Genomic DNA, 24,456 nt, shown 5'->3' with positions numbered 1-24,456 from the left:
CTGTCCCTTCCCATGCCCTCTGCACGGCACTGGCTTCTCACTTCATCTCCAAAACTCAGGACATCCTGTCCTCGCTCTCCTCCTCCCTCCCTCCCTCTACTCCCTGCTCTTCCTCTGGCCCTTCTGCAGCCACCTCTCCTCCATCCTTCTCTGCCTTTCCCCTGTTCTCACAAGTCCGATCTATGAAAGTCTCGTCAAAACAGGTACTCCCATTCCTCCAAAACCATCAAGGACCACATTGACTCCCTGGCTGCTGCCCTGGCCAACTTCTGCAACCACTCCTTTGCCACTGGAGTCTTCCCATCCCCCCTGAAGCACTCCCTTGTTCACCCTCTTCTTAAGAAACCCTCTGCCGATCCCTCCTGCCCGGCTAACTATCGCCCAATCTCCATCACTCACTTCCTGGGCAAACTCATCGAAAAACTGGCCATCTCCCAGCTTAATTTCCACACTGAATCTGTTGGTTGTCTACATGACCATCAGTCTGGCATCAGAGCTGCCAGAAGCATGGAAACTGCTCTCCTGGACATCAGTGAAGACCTGCTCGCCAACCTGGGTTCTAACACCCCGTGTCCTCATCTTGCTTGATCTCTCTTCTGCCTTTGACACTGTCAACCATGCCATCCTGCTCAAATGTCTCTGTGATAACCTTGGTATCACCGATCAGGTCCTGGCTTGAATGACATCTTTCCTCTCTGACTGACCCTCCCAGGTCCAACTTGGCCCTTCCTCTCCGCTATCGTTTGCTCTACCTGTGGTGTCCCCCAGGGGTCTAACCTCTCTCCCTGGCTGTTCAACCTATACCTGGCACTTCTTGCCCACTGCATTGCCGCTCTCTGCCCTAACTTTCAGTGCTATCCAGACAACACTCAGCTCATTTTCAGGCTACCTTCGGCCACCTCTTCTGTCTCTCATCTCCGACTGTCTGTCTGCTATCCAGGAGTGGTGTGCCACAAACGACCTCTGTCTTAATGCCAGTAAGACTGAGATTCTCCTCATCTGCACACCCGCTGCCTCCTTTCCTGTTGCTCTCTGGTTGGCCTCTATTGGCCCTCCTTTTCCAACCTGCGAGGCTAAAAACCTCGGGTTATCTTGGACTCCTCACTCTCCTTCTCTCCTCACATCTGACGTCTCTAAGAAGTCTCACTACCAGCTGCACCTCCTCAGAGGTATTCTACCTTTCCTCTCCTTCCCCCAGAAGCTCACTGTCTCCAGAGCTCTGGTTCTCTCTAGGCTGGACTACTGCAACAGCCTCTTTCTAAATCTGCCTTCCTCTACTCTCCGCCCTCTGCACCTCATCCGGAACAGGACTGCGAGAATTGTCCTTAGCCTCAAGCCCAGGGATCGTATCTCTGCAGGACTGAAATCTCTTCACTGGCTCGCAGTGGCTGCGAGGATCAAGTTCAAAACCCTCTGCATTGTCCACAAGGCCTTCTGGTGCCTGGGTCCTCAATACATACAACTCTCTTGCTAAATATCTTCCTTCTCGAGCTCTTTGCTCATCCGCCTCCAACTACCTCAGGGTCAGTCGCTTCTCCAAGCAACAAGTTGGTGGTAGATCTTTCTTTGGCTGTGGCTTCCCTCTGGAACAGCCTCCCAGAAACTTGAGGAGAACCATCTCTGGTTCCGGAAGCACCTCAAAACCTTTCTCTTTGCTTCTGCCTTTTCTCCTCCTCTCCCCTTCTGACCTCCTGGCTGAAACAGAATCTGCAGTGGTTACCTGGCCACCCTCTGATCCCGAGCCCAGGTCCCTCCCCCGCCAGTCACACACACCTGCACTGCCTGCCTGGCATCCCCCCGCACTTGGGGACTGATATGTATCCCTTCAGTCCCACTACCAGCACTTGACACCTGATGTCTGCACTTACCTCTGCACTTGCCCTCTGCTTGCCGTTAATTTTACTTATTATTTTATTCCCATGTACTGCACTGCCCCTTCCCTGACTCTAAAAGGTTAGCCACTGCAATTTCCCAACTGAGAAAAGCATAGCTAAAAGACAATGAGGTAAGTACCCTAAACCTAAATGGTACCTCTGGTTTGAAGAGTGGTCTAGCTGAATTCTGTCTTGCTACAGCGTTGCAGACCCTGTGTTTCTGAGCCTCAGTCGTGGGGACAAGAGGGAGGACGTCTGGAGGGCTCCTTTGGTCCTGCACTCTGGTGAGGAGGCTCAGGATCTGGTCGTCCTGCTTCTGGAGGGTCCTTGGGAGACTCCTGGAGCTTCTATCCAGATTCGTTACTGCATCAGACGTTTCACTCTGGGTTAGTTGGTCCCACTAACCCAAGGGGAGAAGCCGTCCCTTCCGGAGCTTCTCTGTCAAAATTAAATCAAAGGTCCAGGAGGATGCAGCTACCTATGTCACGGTTTCTTAATCGGGTGTTTCTCCTAGTAGTCGACTCTGCCTCTCGTCCCAAAACCCTCACCTTTTTAAGCAGGTTTCTCCCATTCATGCACAGCATAGGCAGTCAATCACACAGCAGGGTGGCTGTTCTGAAAGGACAACCAGCCAATCAGGACTGGTTGCATTCAGGCATTCCTAGAGACAAAGGAGCAGGGAGATTCTGGACCCTCCCTCCCATCTTTTTCTTCCAGAGGCTCAAACCTGGGTCAACACATTGAGTAAAACCTAAGAAAGAACTCACAAACAGAAAATGGTGAAAAAAGAAGTCAGGGGGCCGGGGGGGATGGACCTTTTTGACAAATTGGTCACCCATGGGTGCTGCACTGCAGCTGAGTGTTCAGCCTGCGGTAGAAAAGCACAATGGTAGGAAAGATTAAACCACTGCCACCAGCCATTTAACGTAGTGAGAGTAACATAACAATGCTAAATGAGAATGTAGGATAAGGGGCTACTAGGTAACCCCCCAGCAGTCCACATAAAATGTGGTATGCCGGACCTAAAAAAAGAAAAGGTAAATGTTAGGGAGGATTCTCAGAAATGTGCTTATTCCCTTCACCTTGGAGACCCCCAGCAACTTGTTGCTGCATTTTTGAGGACTTGATTTTTTTCCTGGAGAGAGTGTGAGCCCTTTTCCCCACTCTCTCATGTATTTTGATGTGTTTTACTCTTGTGTTCTTTGATTATGGAGTTTTAGATAACTCCATAGGCATCATCTTTTCATTTTTGTGTCACAGCACCTTTAGTGCAGTGGCACAGGGATGTCCTGTGGACTTCCCAAGGTTTACATGCCTTCTCTGAGGTGAACTACTGTTCCCATGAGAATGTAAAGTTAAATTGACTTTACTAGTCTTTTTTTTAAATTCATAGACCCAGCACACACTATCTTCCTATAGAGTGCTGGAGGGGTTACTTGGTGTCCCCTAGGTCTAAACACTCTTGTAGCTGTCAAAAGCTACTCTTTCCTATTGAAATGGCTGGTGGCAGTGGTTTTATAACGAACTACCATGATTTTTCCTGACAGCAAACACCAGTAGCTAAAAATCAGGGCCGCCATGTTTTTCAATATGGCCCCAAGACCCCTCTATAAAAATAGACTTTGGTCATCTTTTTTCGCTGTTTCTTTGTGGAAAGGTCCTTCTGGTGTTTCTCTGCGTGCCAAACCAGGCTTGGTCCCTTTGTTCATGAGCCTTTGGCGGGCTTGAGGAGAGAAGTCCGCCCTCTGCGGCTGAGTGTCTGTGGTGGGCAGGAAGTGAGGGAGGTGCCCGAAACCCCCTGTGCTCGGTCTCGTAGGAGACCCAAATGCACTCTGGCGTGATTGGCTGGCTGACTGTCCGGCAAGGACAGCCACCCTGCTGTGTGAGTGGCAGCTAGGCTGGAATGAATGGGAGAAAACTGTTTAGAAGGCGAGTCTCCAGGACTGGAAGGAGTTGAGCGCTGGAACGTCCGAACCGAAGACGAGCTGTAAGAGGACAGCTGTTGCAACCACTGGACCGTTGGTTTGCCCGGTGAAGCCCTGCTGCAAATCCGAATTGCCAGAGCTCCATTCGACAGAGAAGCTCCTTCAAGGACGGCTTCTTCCATTGAGTTGGTGGGACCAATCGACTCATAAGACACCTGGATACCATTCTCAATGCTGGTTAAGGTTTAGCCAGGGAGAGGGAAACCAGTTTGGGTGTTGAAGCAACGGCTACTTGAACCAAAGTGACTCCATTTTGTTTGCTCGGACGACGTTCCCCGTGCAGTGTAGGAGTCCCCCCGACGACGTCCCTCTTATCCCCACAACTGAGGCTCAGGAACAGCGCGATCTGCAGGAACTGCAAGGAACCAACGTCTTCAGCTGCATCTTTTTGCTTCACATTAAGGTACTGTGCCATCCGGTTGAGAGATCCTAACTCTCGCGGTGAAAATTCGTGAAACGTTCCCAACTTGCAAGCCTAATCAGCTTGTGACCCCTCCGTCTGTTACCAGAACTGATCTGTCCTATCCAAGAACACTAGACTATTGACTTTGGCCTGGCCTATTGAATTGAACTGACCCTCCTGGTACACTGAATCTTTGCATTGCCTAAAAGAAGTGTTTTCTAACCCATTGTACGAACTTGTATCTTTCTATTCCCATTGAAAGTAATTATTGCGATTTGGCTCTTTTTTTCAGGGGAGCACACACTGTCCCTACAAAAAGTAGATGGCTATGGAGTTTGTCAGACTCCAAAAACAGAGAAAACACATAATCCCAATCAGGTCAAAACACATGAGTGAGAAAAAGGCCCGCTCACTCCAGGGTTAAAATCAAAAAGTCCAGCAAAAGAGCTGGTGGTCTCTTGGGGTGAAGGGAATTAGCACAGAAATGAGAATTCTCCCTAACATAGACCCCGAACAGCCAGATTCTATATATGGGATTCTGACCAGATCTTACTTTGGAGCAGAAGCTCAGTCTGGCCTTCCTGGAGATGCCAGAGTCGTGCTAGGGCCTTTAAGGTAATGGTTATATTGGTGTGTGAGCCAGCAATCCTCTTGTGCTCTTGATTTAAGGTAATGCCTTTCTCACGTTATCTTATAAGTTCATCTGTTAATTGGTAACACATGTATTTGAAATAGCTAAACTTGCTTCGTAATAGAGGAAACTGCAAGTCATATTTGTATTGAACTTGGTTAATCACATATCTCTATAGGTGAAATCATGTAACGGTTTTGTATTGCACTACTTAAACAAATCTTTGTCTTCTTTTTCTAGGTGATAAGACTGGAGTAAGGCCAGAGTAAGAGATTTGTATTTTCTATTCTCTTCAACATTTAATATTTGTGGTAATAGTATTTTACCGATCTCACTAGAAACCCATTTTACATGCCTAACAGATTGTGTTCCAAGAAATGTGTACTGCCCAATGTATGTGGATCCACTCAAAGTAATGTTCAACTGTTTTTCTTCTCTCCCCACTCCCTTACCCCCTAACCTCCCTGAAGATCAAGTAGTTGATCTTGTGGTCAACGTCACCTTATGGGTCGAATATCTTCCTTTCAATGGATGCAATCTGACTAATGTATCTCTGAATGGTTATTTGGATAGTCTTTGGACTTTAAAAAAGCACTATTGTTGTCATACTCAAGAAATCAACACTGGTACCTCTGTCTCTGAATTTTCGTTTTTAGGGCACTCATGTACCCTGCAATTCACATGAAATGGATAGTTGGGGACTGTGAGAAGCCAGGAATGAGACGCGGACACATAGATTATATTGGCTAGAAACCTATATTTAAAATGAAAGGGAGTTGGAAAATGCCTTGCTGTCCCTATTCGAGGAGGTGATTCCCTTCCTCAACAAAAACGAAGGCTGTCAAGTTTTCAAAATGTCCAAAGCAAAAATGTCCCGTGTCCGAAATACTATTCTTGCCCTCACATTTTAAAGTAACTGTAAGATGAAAAGGGTAATGTATTTGTCCTTGAAAGTGCACAAATGTTGAAGTCCAAAAGGAAAGGCGTAACTCAGTTCCCAATGTATAACGTTCACGTTTCCAGGGGATGGCTCCATTCCCCAGGTTTTCTCAAGATAATCATCATCTTTTACATTCTCACACAGCACCTTCAGTGCAGTGGCACAGGGAAGTTTTTCAGAGTTCCCAAATGTTTAAATACCTTCTCTTGGATAAACTACTGTTTCCAAGAGCAGTAATGTTCAATTGACTTTACTTACAATTGTAACTTTCTAGACCCAGCACACCCAATCTTACAATAGAGTGCTGGAAGGGTTACCTAGTATCACCTTTGTCTAGTTTCTCATGTAAAAAAATGTTGTTACCCTTTTTGCACTGAATGGCTGGTGGCAGTGGTTTTGTTTGAACTACCATGGTGTGCCTTTACCGCGGGCTGCGTTCGCAGCTGCAGTAAAGCACCCACTGGAGCCATCTTTGTCAAAATGGCCCCTGGTCTTCCTTTTTCGACATTTTTTTGTGGAAAGGTCCTTCTTGAGATTTGCTCTACGTGTCAAACCAGGTTTGGGGTCTCTGTTTATTTTGCCTTTGGCGGGATTCACGAGTGAAACCCGACTCTGGCTCCAGGGTGTCTGGGGTAGGCAGGACGTGAGGGAGGTGCCCGAAACTCCCTGTGCTTAGTCTCTTAGGAGACCTTAATGCACTCTGTGATGATTGGCTGGCTGACTGTCCAGCAAGGACAGCCACCTTGCTGGGTGAGTGACGGCTAGGCTGGAATGAATGGGAGAGAACTGAATATAAGGCGAGTCTTTTGGCTTGGAAGGCAGAGTAGACCACTGGGTGAAAGAACCGAAGAAGAGCTGGAAGAGGACGCCTGCTGCAACTCCTGGAGCATTGGTTTGCCCGGTGAAGCCCTGCTGCAGGTCCGAAACGCCAGGTTTGCATTCACAGAGAAGCCCCTGCAAGGATGACTTCTCGCCTTGAGTTGGTGAGACCAATCAAAGTAAACCACCTGGACATCCATCTCGGAGCTGGTTGAATTTCCACAGAGTTGCTGCTGGAAACCGTATAGCCAGGGAGAGGAACACTAGATTGTATGCAATGCTTTTAAGCTGGCTTAGAGCTTTTGGAAGATCCTCCGGACTTGCATGAAGCAGGACTGACCGAGCCTGAGCCCCCTCAACAGAGTGTGTGACCCCAGAAGCAAGGAAAATCCATCTTGACAGCCAGGAATCGCAGTGTTGCTATTTGCGGTAGACGCAAGGAGCTGAAACACTGAACAGCCATTGAAAGTGAAGTTTGCCGGTTGCGAGTTTTGACCGTCCTAGTTCATTGCTGGAGTCCGCCAACGTCCTCTCTCTTGTCCCCACAACTGAGGCCCAGAAACAGCGAGATCTGCAGAGCTGCACAGGAACAGAGGTCATCAGCTGCATCTTTTTCTTCATTTCTAAGGTACCGTTAAAGTCTGAGAGAACTTAACCTCTTAGTGTAGAGTGCTTGCAACTTCTACAACTCACAAGCCTAATCAGTTTGTGGCCCTACATTTGATTCTTTTCATCAAAGATTCAGCACCATTGTTATTGAAATCACCTGTGGGTGTAGGTTGCGTCTGTGGGCCATCCCAAAAGGGTTTTTACTGATTTAGAAACTAAGAGTATACAGTATTGAAGTGTATTTGTTTTACGATTTATATTGCTCCCAAGGCTTATTCTAACTGACAAATTAATAATTGTTAATGCAAGAAACGTTGAGTGTAAGTTTATTTGAATACCTGTAGCTGTAAATCTCTGTAACTCCACTACAGCTCACATTGACCCCTCTTGAGATTAGCCTGGCTGCTCAACACGCTACCAAAACTGTGTAGTACAAGCTTATACCAAAGGTTGGGTTTCCTATACCTGTAGTCTGAGTTGTGTGTAGTGGTCCCAGAGGGTAATGCATACAAGCTTTGCCTAACATAAACTCCTAACTGTATGAGTCTTCCATGGAATTCTATGGTTTAAAAAAAATAAAACTTGTTTATAAAACAACTTGGCTTTTAGTGCCAATGGCATAGTATACCTAGTGTACTCCCTGCCAGGTTTCTTATCCACTTTAATGTAAACTTTTCTCACAATTGTGGCTTTGCCTGATGTCTTTTCCCACCAGGACTTCCTCATGTGATTCCCTTTGCACGCTTACAGACTTGTAGGTTTCTTGCATTCATTCAGTTATTCTCACCCCTCTCCCTGCTCCGGTCCCTGTTCCTTACCTCTAAAGCGATTACATGACGAATATGAATAAAGGAACTTGCTATACCTTACTTGCTGCCTCATTGACGTTCTTTCTCAACTGGTGACAATCTGGTCCTTGATCTGGGCCCAAGAGGTGAAGGAAGATTGAGGTGAAAAAGACATCTGCAGATGCGAAGGAGGACAAGGAAAGGACAAGCTGCTGTGGGGTGGGGGCGGTTGGCTGGGGTGCGGTGGGTGTAGTGTAGTCAGAAGGAACATGTTTTTGGAGAAAGGAGAGCACCCTCCGCCCATCCCCCGCAGCAGCATACCGCCCAAGGAGGGCAAGTAAAGGAAAATTAGTGTGTCTCCAGTTTCAGGGTTTGCCCAAAGTGGTGAGTAGTGTCCCTAATGACTGAGAGGGAGTGGAGTCTGCCCTGTTCTGAGAATCTGTGCAGTGTCCTGGACCTCTGAGTAATCCTAGGAAGTGTTTTGCTCAGTGGTCGAAGTGTAAGAAAAGAAGTAGTGGAACGATGTTCCCTGCTGGCCTGCCCCGCTCCTCACAAACCCCATCACCCTGCCTCTCCCAGACACGATACAAACCCCCAAACACATTTGCCTGCTGTTAAAGGGAATGTTCAGTGCAGTGCACTGAAAGTGCAAGTTTCAACTTCTTCCTACACTGTTATTTTAAAACGAAACCGTTCAAGAACGGTTTCTTTTTAAAATAACAGTGTAGGAGCTGTAAAACGGAATTAAAAAAAAGTATAGGAGCACCGCTCCCGCTCACTTTGACCACTGGTTTGGCTGCAGACTTTGTATAATAAGCCAGGGAGCGCACTGCATACTCACCAGGTTTTCATGTTGATGAACATGAAATTGGAGCCCCACGGAGCGTTGACTTTGTAGTCGGCAGCCCTGTGGGTGGGTGGAGACACTGGCATTGGAGGCCAGTGTCGGTTGCTCTTTGAAGCATCAGCAGTTGCAGCTATTGGGCATGCAGAACTTTGTTCCCTGTGCTTGTGATGGCTAAAGTGAGGATGTCACTGGCACACCGTATGCTGGTAACAATGGAATGCCGGTTGTACTTTCTTTGCCTGCATTCTTTTCGGTTGTGACCAGCGTCAGCCTTTCAGAGGTTGCCGGCAGGTTTGGAGGAAAGGACCTGCCGAAGCCTATTAATGCGTGTTGGAGTCACGTTTTCTATATCGTGAAGCTGGTCTGAGATGTCATAGTTCAATCAGCAATGCTTTCTGCCGGTGAAGCTACTGCATGTTGGAGACCTGAATTGGTGTGTTCTGGTCGGAATGCTGTGCTGCTGCTACCAGTGGGGCGTCTTGGACATTAAGCTGCCAAGGGACCTTACAATGTCGGAGACAGTGCAAGAAATGAACTTTGCTAGTAATGCAGCTTGCAAGTAAGAGAGAACGTCAGTAAAGCTGTGCGAATTACCCAAATTGATGGAATAAAAAATGGTCCAATTTGACTTAATTTGGGCAGTACCATTTAACTAAAACCCAAAATACTGAATATGGGGAGCAGGGGTTGCGGGGGTCCCCCCTTTCCTTGACAATGGAAGCAAGGGACCCAGAAGCAACAAAAAAAGGGACCCTGCAGCGTCATATCCGACCCGCGTTAGAGGGACGGAACTGATGCCGCAGGGGGAATGGGAGAAGCGGCAGCCAGCGAAAAGGTAAGTAGGGGGATTGGGGGTTTGATTTAGGGGAAACGTTAGGGTTGTTTTGCTGAAGTACTAACAGAATTGTGGCGAAATATACTATGGTTAATTCCGCTGTGATTCCTTTGATTTCGGTAAAACAACCCAAATCAGAGCTGCGGCTGTGCGCCTTGTTAAAAGCCTCGCCGATGGAGTGTCGCTGGAATGTGTCCGACACTGCTCATATATTTATTTCTGACAGATGGCAGGCTGGGCTGTTGTGTCTCAGGGAGGCACAGTCCTTTGCATTGTAATTGTTAGAGTAACATTTTGATGAATTTTAGGGCTTAACTGAGATGCTGCCAGGTGCAGCATGGATTTATGGACTGGACTTTTAAGGATGTCGGCACGAACTGTATTGGTTTTTGGTGTGAGAGTTATTTGTGTTAGCTAAGGTAGTTTTAATATTTTGAGGATTTTCAGGTGATTGCTACAGGGACTTTTATGTGAAGGTAGCTCCGATAACAACCAGTCGGGATGGCAGTTCCAAGTAAGGTAAGTTGAAGGCAGGTAAGGTCTGGCACGGATGAGGATAACAACCAGTCGGGATGGCAGTTCCTGAGATAGGTAAGTCGAAGAAAACAGGGTTTCGGTACACTTGCAGGCGAAAACAAAGACAAAACTTTTTTCTAGCGGGGTCCGTGTAAGCAAAACAGAGGTTCGGTACACAGGAAGGCAGGTCAACAAGGGAATTCCAAATAGCGGGTCCAGTAAACAATCCGAGTCGATTCCGTAAGAAACAAGAGGCAATCGAAGAAGGAACTTCTAAATGCCGGGAATAGCTGTAAACAGAAGCGGCGTCCTGGCTGCATCCACGGACTACATCAGTGAGAGAGGCGGGGCAAGCCAACGCGAGGCTCTACCGGCGAACTACCGCATGGAGCCAGGTTTTCTGGGAAGTGTAGTTTTCGAGTTGCTAACTTCCACGGCAGCTGCCATTGTGCATAGAATGAGGCAGCATGATGCCGTAACCTTTTGGGGAGCGCTACAAACCTAACCTTCCTGGTAGCTGCACTGGGAAACCTAAGTGCTAGGGATGCAGGTGGCTGGGTTTTGCACACAGGACGAGTTGAACGTCGACCCATAACAGACCCATTGAAATAGTGGGACCAACTATTCTTGCACCTTCATCAAAACCTTCAAGTAAGCCTTCTTGGAAGTGTCCCTGGGCCAACCAGTGGACTGACCAGCTTACGCAGGACCTTTGCTCTGTCACTGCTGCCGTTTCGAGGAGGCCCTCGAAACTTGGTACATCGCAAGCTCTGTGTTCACAGCACTCTTGCACCGAATTTTGTACACTTGGCGTTCCCATGTCTGGAGTAAAGTGAGTGCACCCAAACTGGAGTATACGCGGTTAGTGTCGCCCAGCCGTGGTGACAAATTTAGCAAGTTCATTGCAGCTGTGGTCCTCTGTGCCCTGAAACCTGCTACAGCGGAACTGGCCTGATCGATCCACCAGGAGCGGAGAAATCACCACTGTCACGTAGAGGAATCAACGCTGTATCGTCGCTGAAAGCCGCAGAACCGAGAAATTGCCGCATTCGAACCTGCAACCGAAGTGGACTCGACTGCCAAAGTTTGGTCCGTAGTGCGCCTGGGTCGGTGAGTAATTGCAACCCTAACCGTTGGCCCCTACTGCATCCATCCATCAATTTTTACACACCAGTGGCCGCCTTGCCCCTCCTTTCCACTGCTAGTGCGAACTATTCCCAACTCTTGGACTCAACTCTGCCCTCAAGTGGAGGCACTCCTCGAATAGTGGGAACCTATTCTGCATCACCTCACCTACCTTCCTGAGCTGCTACAGCCCCTACAAAAGACCCTGTTTCGCCCATTTGAACTACCGCGTGTGCCAGCATTGCAAGTACATTTGAGCAATAGGCTCCACTCAATTTAGGGATTTACTGCCTTTCAGTTAGGACTGTTTTTGATACAGAAGGGCCTAAAGACTATTTGCACTTCCTGCTTCCTTCCCTGTTTAGTTTGTGGACCCATTGATGCATCCATCCTCTTGTATATATGTGTTTAGATAGGATCGTATTAGTTTGATTGTATTGCTGTGATTTTCTTACTTTATGTTGAATTGCAAAGGCCTTGGAATAAATGCATTTGTATTGTGTGTGTGTATGTATGTGTGTGTGTATATATATATATATATATATATATATATATTTTTTTTTTTTTTTTGAGGCTTGTGGAATCTGCTTAGATCACATGCTGTGCATAGGCCGACATCTAGTGGAAGCTGAGGAGTATTAGTTTGTTTTGCAAAACTCGGAAATGGGCGTCGACACAGGGCGTGCCAGTAATACTATCCCTAGTGTGACGTCCACTGTACCCATGATCCCTCACGCGTCTAGGACCCTCAGATTGTTTTTTTCTGCCAAACTGGTCGGAGTTCCCTGGCTTTAGCCATAATTTTGAAAAATATCATATTTCCCCATTTTCTCCATCCCAACATCGAGTCACCGAAGTTCGCCGCCGGCCCGAAGAAGAAAACAACCGTCGAGAGCTGCACGACAGACTTTGGGCCTCAGAAGGCCTCTGGCCTCGGCCCTGCAAGTAGGGAGAGTCTGGGTGGTACATACGCTACGCTTTTTAATTTTTTTTTTTTATTCAATATATATAATCTCTACACACACTAGCCCACTGCCACAAGGTGCGTATGGAGGGTACCCCTTTCCAATTTTGCCCCAAGTGCAACCGCAAGTCCCTTGGGTTGACATACCCGCCACCTGTAACCTCTGCTTGCCGAGTGACCACCCCGAGGCGAACTGCAAAGTGTGTAGTCGGTTTAAGCCGAAAACTCTAAAGGACCGTTCGATTAAACGTTGGGCCCACCACGCCAAGCAACAAGAGGCCATGGAAGCGGAGGGTGCCTTCAGTGATGGCAGCAACACCGTGCTATTGGACGGCGAGGGCAACGTGGTGTCGAGAGACAGCCAAGCGCAAGTCCCCGACCTCGGAAGGTTGTCGAGCAGGGCCGCTATGGGGAACACCCCCGGCGACACGAGCGCTACCCACACCACTTCCAATAAACACTCAAGTCCAACCGAGACTCAAAGCGTGCGTCTAGTTCCCGGAAAGAGGCACACGGAGAATGGTCCAGCGAATCAGTGTCCTCTGGGCGTTCGTGGTCAAGATCGCCGCATGACACCAGGCAACCATCCACTGTTGCCAACAGTGCCTCGCTCACTAAAGTAACGGAGGTTCGATCGTCGGAAGACTAAGCCGACCACCATCCCCAGGCCGCACTCCAGGAGTCAGCGTCAGCAGACAGCGTGACGGCTGCTCCCGTGTCCCGACCTCCACACTCTAAGGAAAGGGACACTACCCCCGAATCTCGACGCCAGACGCCGAAAAGCTCTGAAAAGATGAAAACACCAGGGAAGCGCTCTTCCACTCATGGGGAGGGAGGAAAGCAGCAGAAGATACATTCTCAGCCTTCTTCTGCACAACAGAAACATAAAGACAGGTCGCAGTCTTCTGTAAAGATTTCCAAGACCCCTGCACAAGGCCATAGGTCCAGTCAGGATATGGCAGGGAAACCCTCCCAGGAAAGGGTACTTCCCAGCTCCAAGGAATGGTCGAGTGAGGATATAGACAGTTATGTCTAGAATGTCATCCCTAGCAGACTTCCATGCTAAGAATCCAGAGCACTTCCTCTCCTATACCCCTGACGGGGCTACCCTCTCAGGGTCTAGGGACCCGCAACCCCCTGGTAAGAAACCTTGAGTTGAGGCACCAACGCAAAGCCGGTCTTCTGACCCTTTCTACATACAGCCATACTCTCGGTATGCTGAGGATCCATTACGCGAGGATCCAGAATTGGCCACGTTGGACGACCAAACTGGGGTGGATTACTATGGTGATGAGGACTAGGAGGAGGACGAAGATGACCCAGAAGCGTAGAGTAGACTCCCCAGTAGGCAAAGAACCTCCTGTTACCGGCTCTCCTGTTGACAACCAACCTCTCTTAAATGAGGTTTTATCCAGAGCGGCTGAACACTTCCGCATAGATACTCAGGGAGCACAGGAGGAGAGGAACTTTGCCCAGGAACTAGTGGGAGAAAAGAGACCTGTTGCCCAGGCCATCCCTATTCTCAAGTCTATACAAAGGAGAATGGACCCTTCCCTTCTCAATCCCAACCTCACCAGGGCAGTAAACCCCAGGATCGAAAAACTGTTCAGGGCAGCCCAATCAGACCCGCTGTACATAAGGGGGCAACTGAAACCGGACTCCCTGTAATGACTAATACCCGAAAGAGGGCGGGAACACCAGATCTATGGTTTGGGAAGGAAGGTAGTCTCCACTTCCGCCTACCAGGCAAGGATTGCCAATTCCACCACCCTGCTGGCGAGTTAAAACTGCCATCAGTGGGAAGAAGTTGCGGCACTCATTGCTCTGCCCCGGAACCTTTAAAAAGCCAGTTGACACAGGTTGAGTCGGAGGTAAGAGCCGTGTCCGGTTGCATCCTTAAGGCAACCTTTGATGCCGCGGATGACGCCGGCAGACTGATAGCAGAGAGCACTGTTATCAAAAGACATGTTTGGTTAAGACAATCTGGGTTTAAACCCGAAACACAAGCATCCTTAATAGACAAACCGGTGGAGCCTGATCTACTGTTTGGCAAGGCGTTAGAGGACGCATTAAAAAATGCCAAAGATGAATACGAGACTCTCAAATCCCTGGGCCAGTTAACCAACAAACCCCCTAATCAAAGAGGGAATGGCAATTTTCGTCAGCCACACGGCCAAAATTCACAAAGAGGCTCCAACTATTCCCAGGGGCAGGGTACACCATGGAATAACAACAACCAGCAGTCTACCCAGAGTTATGGCAGGGGTAACAAAAGGGGACGTGGTAAGGGTAGAGGCAGCCCCAATAGAGGCGGCGGCACGCCGCCTGCAAAACAGTGACATTCCGTTCAGGGTCCCTTCTCACGCATCCCCCCAGTAGGGGGACGCATTTCCAACTTCACCCAAGCTTGCGAAGGGATCACATCAGACAGATGGGTGCTGTCCACAGTGTCCGCAGGATACTGCGTAGAACTGTTAGAGCGTCCATGAAACCACCCTCCACATCAAAAAGTACATTCATTAGACCACCAGAAGATCCTCCTCGAAGAGATCGCCAATCTTCTAGCAAAGGACACGATAGAGCTCGTCCCGGGTCACCAGGTAAACAAGGGTATTTATTCAACTTACTTCCTTGTGCCAAAAAAAGATTTGACAATGCGCCCAGTATTGGTTTTACGGCCTGCAAACAAGTATGTCAAGCCCCAAAAATTTCGCATTACTACTCTCCAAGAGGTAATCCCCCTCCTAAAAAAAAACAGGAATTACATGGCAACATTGGACCTGAAAGATGCCTATTTTCATATTTCCATGTTCCAAGCGCACAGAAGATTCTTGCGCTTCAAGGTGGACAGTCAGCACTATCAGTTCAAGGTACTGCCCTTCGGTATAGCCACGGCTCCAAGGGTATTCACCAAGGTACTGGCAGTGGCGACGGCACACCTAAGCAGGGAGGCAATCCCAGTGTACCCTTACCTGGACGACTGGCTCATCACGGGGGAGACCCCAGTAATTTGCAGATCAAACATTCAAAGGACGATCGACCTCCTCTTCGAATTGGGCTTCTCAATAAACGAGAAGAATCCAGGTAACGGTGTGCAAAGCGATGCTTTTGCTGGGCATGATGGCGTCATGTATTTACCTGGTCCCCCACGCGTGCCTGCGTCCCATACAAGAATGGTTGGCGAAACAGTGGTCTTAGGCAAGTGGTTAGTGGGACGATCTAGTGGTTGTTTCGCCAACACTTGTACAAAGTCTTCGCTGGTGGACAAGAGAAAACCTGTCAAAGGGGAAACCCTTTTACGATCCCGAGGTCCAGGCTGTAGTCTCAACAGATGCATCCCTGTCAGGGTGGGGAGTACACCATCTCCACCACACAGCTCTGGGTCTCTGGTCTCACTCAGTGGCCAAGAATCATATCCATCTGCTAGAGCTTCTGGCAGTATTCAGAGTGGTTCAAGCGTTCGAGCCCTACCTGTTGGACCTGTCAGTACAGATCCTGACAGACCGCACAACAGCTATGTTTTACCTGAACAAGCAGCAAGGGAAATCCGTCCAAGCTTGCCCAGAAAATGTGGATATGGGCACTCAGACGTAACATCTACCTGTCATCTCAACATGTTCCAGGGGATCTCAATTCTCTGGCGGACGCTTTGAGCAGAGATCTCCTCCCGGAAGAACACGAATAGTGTCTACACAGAGAAATCGTAGAAGATCTCTTCTTTCAGTGGGGTTTCCCCACTATAGACCTATTCGCCACAAGCAAAAAACAGACAGTTTCGCATCCAGGTTCCCCCAACCAGACTCCCAGGGGAACGCCCTGTGGATGAACTGGTCAGGGATGTTTGCGTACGCTTTTCCACCAACCCCTCATCAGGAAGGTGGTCAACAAGATGCACATGGAATCGATGACGCTCGTCCTAGTTGCTCCCATGTGTGCGAGACAACCGTGGTTCCCACACTTAAGCAGACTAGCGGTGTGCGAACCCATCAAACTCGCGTGCTGGTACGACCTACTGTCCCAGCACCAAGGTCAGACAGTGTATCCTCAACCCAACTCAATGAACCTGGCAGCATGGCTCCTGAGGTCATAGAGTTTGGACATCTCAAATTACCTCAGAGATGTATGGACATCCTAAGAGAGTCTAGGAAGCCAAACACGAGACACTGCTACTTTGACAAATGGGAAAGATTTGTTATCTGGTGCCAGAATAAGCAAATCAACCCAGTTGATTGCACTCCTTCCACTATAGTCAGCTACATGCTCCACCTGCTGGACGCAGTGTTGGTATTTAATTCACTGAAGGTACACCTGGCAGCTCTGTCAGCATACACCACCTTGCATAACAAAGTATAGTGGTGGAAAGTACCAGTGGTTAAAGCCTTCATGGAAGGAGTAGAGTCTTCACCCTCCAATTTATAACCCACCACCAGGATGGGACCTTGGTGCTTGTTAACTCATGGGCCCTCCCTTTGAGCCCATGCATAAGAGCAGTTTCAAACACCTGACATATAAAACTGCCTTCTTGGTAGGCATTACGTCTATAAGAAGGGTCAGTGAAATTCAGGCTCTTTCAGTGCTGGATCCTTTCTTTACTGTCTATAAAGATAAACTGGTTTTATGAATACACCCTGGGTTTATTTCTAAATTCCACGTGAACCAGTCCATCGAGCATCTGGCTTTCTTCCAAGACCCACAAAGCTCGGCTGAGGTGAAACTACACACCCTGGATGTGCGTAGGGCAGTCCTATACTATGTAAACCAAACCAGACCGCTAAGGAAAACAGACCAACTGTTTGTTTCCGTAGCTACAGGCAGAGAGGGGGATCGCGTCTCTAAAGGTGCCATCTCTAAATGGATTATAAACTGTATCCAGCTGTGTTACTCCCTTTCTGAAAAAACTCTGCCTTTCACACCTAGAGCCCACTCGACAAGAGGCATTGGGCACACTCTGGCTTTCATTGCAAATGTACCCCTTGACCCCATTTGCAAAACAGCTATTTGGAGCTCTATTCACTTTTACTCCGCACTACTGCATCGACACCCATTCCAAGACAGATACCCAAGAGTGACAAGCGGGTCCAAGATATTTATTTGCTCATGACCCTTCTCACATCCCACCACCTTCTTCTAACACCGCTCGCTAATCTATGCACAGCATGTGATCTAAGCAGATTCCACAAACCTCAGAAGGGATACATTACTCACCGTAATCGTATTTCTGATGCTTGTATCTGCTTAGATTCACATGCGACCCACCCTTCCTCCCCTCTGAGAGAAGGCGCATGGATGCTTGTAGTCTCATCTTTCTATCTATCTGCTTGGATAATCTGTACTCGCGCTACTCCTCATGCTACCTCATGTCAGAAAAAATACAATCTGAGGGTCCTAGACGCGTGAGGGATCATGGGTACAGTGGACGTCACACTAGGGATAGTATTACTTGCACGCCCTTTGTCAACGCCCATTTCCGAGTTTCGAAAAACAAACTACTCCGCAGCTTCCACTAGATGTCGACCTATGCACAGCATGTGAATCTAAGCAGATACAAGCATCAGAAATACGATTATGGTGAGTAATGTATCATATATATATATATATATATATATATATATATATATATATATATATATCTCTGTCTCTGAGTGATTTGTAAGAGTCCTTTACTCTGTGCTCATTGAGGTCTTTCAGTCACCCTCACCCCTCCTGAGACCTAGTCTTGACCGCCGGCAAGCTACCTTGATTGGGCTGGCTTGTCTAGGTTACCCGGTTCCAAGAAACTAGGCTAGCCTTCAGAACCTCTGCCCACCAGGTCAGCGTTCAGAAATCTGTCTTAACAATGTTTGTTTATTTTATTCTGTGAGATGAGTCTCCGAGCTGTTGCCATGAATTGTGGTGCTTGTGTTATAGTGGTTGGGACACCTTTCACATTCATGCAGGTGTTTGTTGGTCCCAGTGGTAAAAGGCAATTTCAGCTTGCTTGGGAGCGTCAATCCAGTGGGAAAAGCCAAACCATTTTTATTATGCTTGCTGGACTTTTGGTGTTCTGGATTGGATGGGCTCGTTGATGTTGGCATTAAAGATTTGGAGTATGTATTAAACGGTTGAGGGCCGGAGCCCTGTCCAGGTAGACTTTTTTTTTTTTTTAACCAGAGCACTGGCAAACTTTCCATCTTGATTTTTTTTTGTATTTGGCAGTACTGTTTGGTATTTTAAAGTGCCTACGCTCTATGCCCGTATAACATGAAGGTGTTGATTTGTGGCATCAGCACCTATTTCTGTTCTCAAGTTGTATCATAGAAAGTGACATGGTATTGGTTGGTTCTAGTTTCAGGCCAGCAAAATAGGATTGGGTTGGTGTTGATGGCATACCCCGTGTGGCACCGATCGTGGGGATCGACTCTGCGTGACCCGCCACGTTTAGCTTTGTGTTTCTTGTTAGTGTGGTGATGCCAGGTGTGTGCATTCAGAGTTGTATGAATGTTGCTTGACAATTGTTGGCTCTGGCATGTGTTGGGTTTTCAGTTGTGTTAGTCAAGCTTGGTTTGAGTGGCATGTCTGTATGCCAGTGCCCTATTTGTGTGGCATTTGGTGCTTAGGGGTGGCAGCCCTTGGATTCTTAGGTGGCAGCGTTGGATAAAAGGTGTCTTGTGTCAGATTTGTTGGCTATGAATGAAGCAGTGTTGTTGCGTGCATGTTAGTGGATACTTATACTCTAAGGGTATGGAATCCCTCTTTGTCATTGGCTGTGATGATGGTGTGCTTGGTTACCTGGAGGTGTTGTCTGTGTGCTTGGTGTGCAGATTGTGCCCTGGTGGGTCAAGAAATGGAGATATTTTGTCTCGTCTTTTATGAGTGCACGGACTGAACGAGGTCGACGATGGAATGTTCTGTAGTTATGGAATGTTGTTGTGGTACGAGTGTTCCACCCATGCAGTTAGAGATGTAGCCTGAGTGGTGGGAGCCAATGGGCTCCCCCCTCTCGCTGCTCCTGTCCTTTTTCGTTATCTCTAAAGATATTACATGAAGAGTATGAATAAAGGAACTTGCTATACCTTACCTGCTGCCTCGAGGACTTTCATTCTTAACTGGCGACAAGCTATTCCTTGATCCGGGCCCAAGAGATTAACGAAGATGAAGAAGGTGAAAAAGACATCTGCAATTTTGAAGAATGCCCATGAAAGTAAGTTGCTGCGTGGGTAAAGGAGACACAGCAGCAGCTTTGGTCAGAGGTAAGAGGGGGTTGCCCTGGACACCTCTATGTGCACTGCAACGTTCTGGAGCAACTTCTCGGAATCGGGTAAGCAGTACCTTTTCCACCACAGTACCTTGAGTTGGAAGAAAGTTTGTTGGCTCCTCCGCAATGTCGCAGCTCTGCACCCGACTTCTGGATTCCTTGGTCTGGTGATAAAAGGCAGGACAATGGACAGTGTCTTCCAGCAGCAGTCTCGAGGGGGGGGACCTGTAGCACGACTTTCAGCAACTTCTTGGTTTATTCTGTGGTTTTGGCAACAAAAGACGAGGATCGTCCGGGCAATCTAGTTTGCTTCCTGCAGTCCCACACTCTGGTGAGGGCATCTGGGCGAGTTGGATCCGATCGGATCTCTGACATGTCCTTATGGGCTCAGCACAGATTTGGACAGATTCAGCCTTTCCTCCGTGGTGCACTCATAATGGTCAGCAGTTCACCTGGTGTTGGGGTTCCGCAGCTCTGGAAGCTCCTAGGGCCTCAGGAGATGGCTAGTTTCCAAGTTTGTCTCAGGACTGGTTGTTCACACTTGTCAAAGGTAAGGAGTCCTCTTTGGAGCTCCTCTGCTGCATAGAAAACAGGGTCAGGACAGCAGTGTTCATTTCACGGTATTGCAAAGGGTCTTCAGGCGTCTCTGGTCGTCATCTTCTATTTCCAGTCGTCGACTTGCTTTACACTCCAGAAGCCACACCTTTTTATATAGGTCCAGCACGCACTCCTCTGCAATCTCTCTCAGCATTTTACAGAAAGTGGTGTTTGGCTGTCCTGATTGGACAGCCAGTCTTCCTGTGGGAGCTGGTCCTAGTCAGGTACTCTGGGAGACAGACAGGTGGGGTGGAAGACACCTCCCTCATTTATTGTATGTATGTACACACACACATCTACACACACATCTACACACACACACACCTACACACACACACCTACACACACCTACACACACACACCTACACACACCTACACACACACACCTACACACACCTACACACACACACCTACACACACCTACACACACCTACACACACCTACACACACCTACACACACCTACACACCTACACACACACCTACACACACCTACACACACCTACACACACCTACACACACACACCTACACACACACACCTACACACACCTACACACACACACACACACACACACCTACACACACACCTACACACACACCTACACACACACCTACACACACACCTACACACACACCTACACACACACCTACACACACACCTACACACACACCTACACACACACCTACACACACACCTACACACACCTACACACACACACACCTACACACACCTTTAGGAAACCCAACCTTTGGTATATCTTGTACTACACAGTTTTGGTAGCCTGTTGAGCAACCAGGCCTATCTCAAGAGGGGTCAATGTGAGCTGTTGTGGAGTTACACAGAGATTTACAGTTACAAGTATTCAAATAAACTCTCAAGGTTTCTTGAATAAACAATGATTAATTTTATCAGTCAGAATAAGCCTTCTTCAGAAGGGAGCAATATAATAACACTCAAATACATTTCATGAAATACACAAAAATCAGTAGATGACATTTTGGGATGGCCCACAGACACTGCCTACACTCTCAGATGACTTCAATTGCTAGGGTTCTGCGGACCTGATTATATCACTGTTGCCTTTAGGATCATCTAGCAGTAAGTCAAAGGAAAAGATTTAGAACAAACAAGAGACCACAAATATTCTTAAGCAGGCAAATACTTTTGGATCCCCCCCCCCAAGAAGAGTCATTCAGTACAATAGGTTAGGCCAAAGTCAATGGGCAAACGTCTTATATGGGATGAAGCACCTTCTGGTAGGTAATGAAAAAGTCTTTGCACAATGTTTTCAAAGTCTTTGAAAAAAGAAGAATCAAATTTAGGGCCACAAGCTGATTAGACTTGTGAGTAGTAGAAGATGCAATCAACTCTACAGCAAGAGTTAAGTGATCCTAGACTTTGTACAGTACCTTTTAAAAAGAAGAAAACATGCAGCAGATGACCCCTGTTCCTGTGAAGCTCTCACTGTTCCTGGGCCTCAGTCGTGGGGACAAGAGGGAGGACGGAGGGGGACTCCTGCGCTGGGATGGTCAAAACCGGTAAACTTCACTTTCAGTGGCTGTTCAGTGTTTTAGGTCCTTGTCTCTACCGCAAATAGCAATACCGCGGTTCCTGGCTGACGAGATGGACTTTCCTTGCTTCTGGGGTCCCGCACTCTGTTGAGGGAGCTCAGGCTCGCGTAGTCCTGCTTCCTGGGAGTCTGGAGGATCGTCCTGGAGCTCTTTGCCAGCTTAAAAGCAACGCACAAAATCTGGTGTTCCTCTCCCTGGCTATACGGTTTCCAGCAGCAACTCTGTCAAAATTCAACCAGCTCCAAGATGGATGTCCAGGTGGCTTATTTTGGAGTCGATTGGTCCCACCAGCTCAAGGGGAGGAGTCATCCTTGCAGGGGCTTTTCCGTCGATACAAATTTGGAGTTTTAGCACAGCAGCAGGGCTTCAACAGGCAAACCAACAGTCCAGGAGTTGCAGCAGGCGTCCTCTTCAAGTTCTTGTTCGGTTCCTTCGTCCAGTGGTCCACTCTGCCTTCCAAGCCAAAAGACTCGCCTTTTATCCAGTACTCTCCCATTCATTCCAGCCTAGTTGTCACTCACCCAGCAAGGTGGCTGTCCTTGCCGGACAGTCAGCCAGCCAATCACCACAGAGTGCATTTGGGTCTCCTAGGAGACTAAGCACAGGGAGTTTCGGGCCCCTCCCTCACTTCCTCCCGACCCCAGACCCCCTCGAGCCAGAGATGGGCTTCACTCGTGAATCCTGCCAAAGGCAAAACGAACAATGGGACCAAACTTACGTGTGCTTTCCTAGCTACAGCGGGGGCTACACCCCAGTGAAGCAGGGACCGTCTTTGTCCCCTCTCCCCGCTCCACTGTTCTTCTTTCAGCACTCTCATTGAGTACTGTGAAATTATCATGCAGCAATCACAGCCAAGAACTCTGCACACTATCATTTCTGTACAGTACTCCATATTTACTGTTGAACACTCAGAGTACACGTTGTAGATGCTTCCAAAGCACCTTCAGTACAAAGGTCTGGAAAAAGATCCACAATGTCAGAATCCAGAGCGGCACCCAGCACGCCTTTGACCATGCACACAATAGTCTACTGCTTGCCCACACCCAGCACAACATAATGGAGCCATGAATGCAATCATGTGGCCAGAAACCACAATCCACAAACGTAACATAGCCAGCAGCACTTCTATCCAACCCCAGCACCACAAGACGGCGATGCATAGAAACATTTATTTATTTTATTTGCATTTTTAAAGTGCACAGCTGCCCTCGGGCATCGTGGCGCTGTTACAGAAGGCTCACTTCACAGTAGGATATTGGTTACAGACATTGCTTGTGTTCCGGGTTACATGGGAACAGAGACATGGGTACAGTATAAGGGCACCGTAAGGATTTGTTACAGACATTACACGTGTTCCATGTACCTGGGAAGTAGTGGGTTAGGTACACATTACTTGAATAGGATGGTTTTCAGCACCTTTCTGAAAGCCAAGAGGGATGTTTCCGATCTCAGCTTAGGTGGCAGTGAGTTCCAAGATTTTGATGATGGAACTTCGAAACTCGAATCACCGGCTTTGGTTCTGTTGAAGGTAGGGATTGAGAGTTGGTGTGTATACATGTCTCTTTTGGGTCTAAGTGTCTGCACTTGGTGTATTCGTCAGTTAGATAGCTGGGAGCCGATTGGGATAGGTATCTATGGGTTATCATGAGAGTCTTGAACAAGATGCGCTCTTTGACTGGGAGCCAGTGAGCTTTTTGTCTAGCTTTAGAGATGTGTTCCCTCCTAGGGATACTGAGGGCTGCTCTCAGTGCATTGTTCTGTGTGATTTGTAATCTATTAATGTATTTGGCAGAGGTGCCCAAAAGGACATTGCAGTAGTACAGTGTTGCACCTATAGGGGCCCTGGCAATGTTGAGGCAGTTTTCAAACATACCACTGCCTCTGCCACCCCTACCCACTTCCAGCCTAACCACACAATCTTCACAACATTGGGCCTACTCCCAGGAAGCTACACAAACCAGAATATCCAAGCACGTCGAACATTCACTTCAAGCCCTACCCTCTTCTATACTGACAGTATTCCAACACTGCACCCACTGGGCACACTGCATGACATTTCAATGCACAATCTCCAGCCATAGACCAAAAACCGTAAGATGTTCGAACAACGACCTCACCCATGGAAGCAACAATATATACATGTCAGCGCACTTCTGGTGCTCTGTGAAGAGTAAAATGTGCTCCACAACCATTCCGTAAAGGTGAGCACCCTCTGACAGATGCAGTCTAAACTGCATTGCTGCGATGGGTTTGGGCAAGGCTTAGACTATTGGGTGCATGGCCTATGGCCTACGCACTTTGGCCATGCACCCAATAGTCTAGGCCTTGCCCACACCCACCGCAACGTAATGTAGCCATGCATGGAAACATGCAACAGTTAGCAGATTCTACAAACATTGGACCGCCTCCGGCACCCATACCCACTTTCATTCACACAGTATGGTGTTAATCACAACCAAACCAGAAAAATGTCTGCAACAGTGGCCCTACTCCCAGCACTCTATTCAGTACACAAAAGCAATACCTCATAGTGCTGTATAGTAGTCAGCACTCCGTGCAATGGACACTACACAATCCTATCGAATATGCCGTTCACCCCTATCCACTTCTCTGCGTACACTATTTGAGTATTGCACCCACTTCACACACTGCAGTATCCATGCACATAAAAGATGCACTTCAACCCTACCCGCTTCTATGCTGACAGTATTCCAACAC

The 24,456-nt window shown here is 48.0% G+C and overlaps 1 protein-coding gene across 2 annotated transcripts in view; it reads left to right on the top strand.

Annotated features, from left to right (window-relative positions):
* Positions 1–24,456, top strand: part of NUP58 (nucleoporin 58) — an 891,091-nt gene that overhangs the window by 175,104 nt on the left and 691,531 nt on the right. For both annotated transcript variants that reach the window (XM_069640546.1, XM_069640545.1), the window contains exon 7: positions 5,134–5,158. In XM_069640546.1, the coding sequence (XP_069496647.1) occupies positions 5,134–5,158 (25 nt within the window). The remainder of the gene's footprint in view (positions 1–5,133; positions 5,159–24,456) is intronic.

This window comes from Ambystoma mexicanum, chromosome 7q, assembly GCF_040938575.1.
Source record: "Ambystoma mexicanum isolate Mex_15411 chromosome 7q, UKY_AmexF1_1, whole genome shotgun sequence".
In the NCBI taxonomy this organism is placed as follows: domain Eukaryota; kingdom Metazoa; phylum Chordata; class Amphibia; order Caudata; family Ambystomatidae; genus Ambystoma; species Ambystoma mexicanum.
This window is presented reverse-complemented; position numbering and strand designations above follow the sequence as displayed.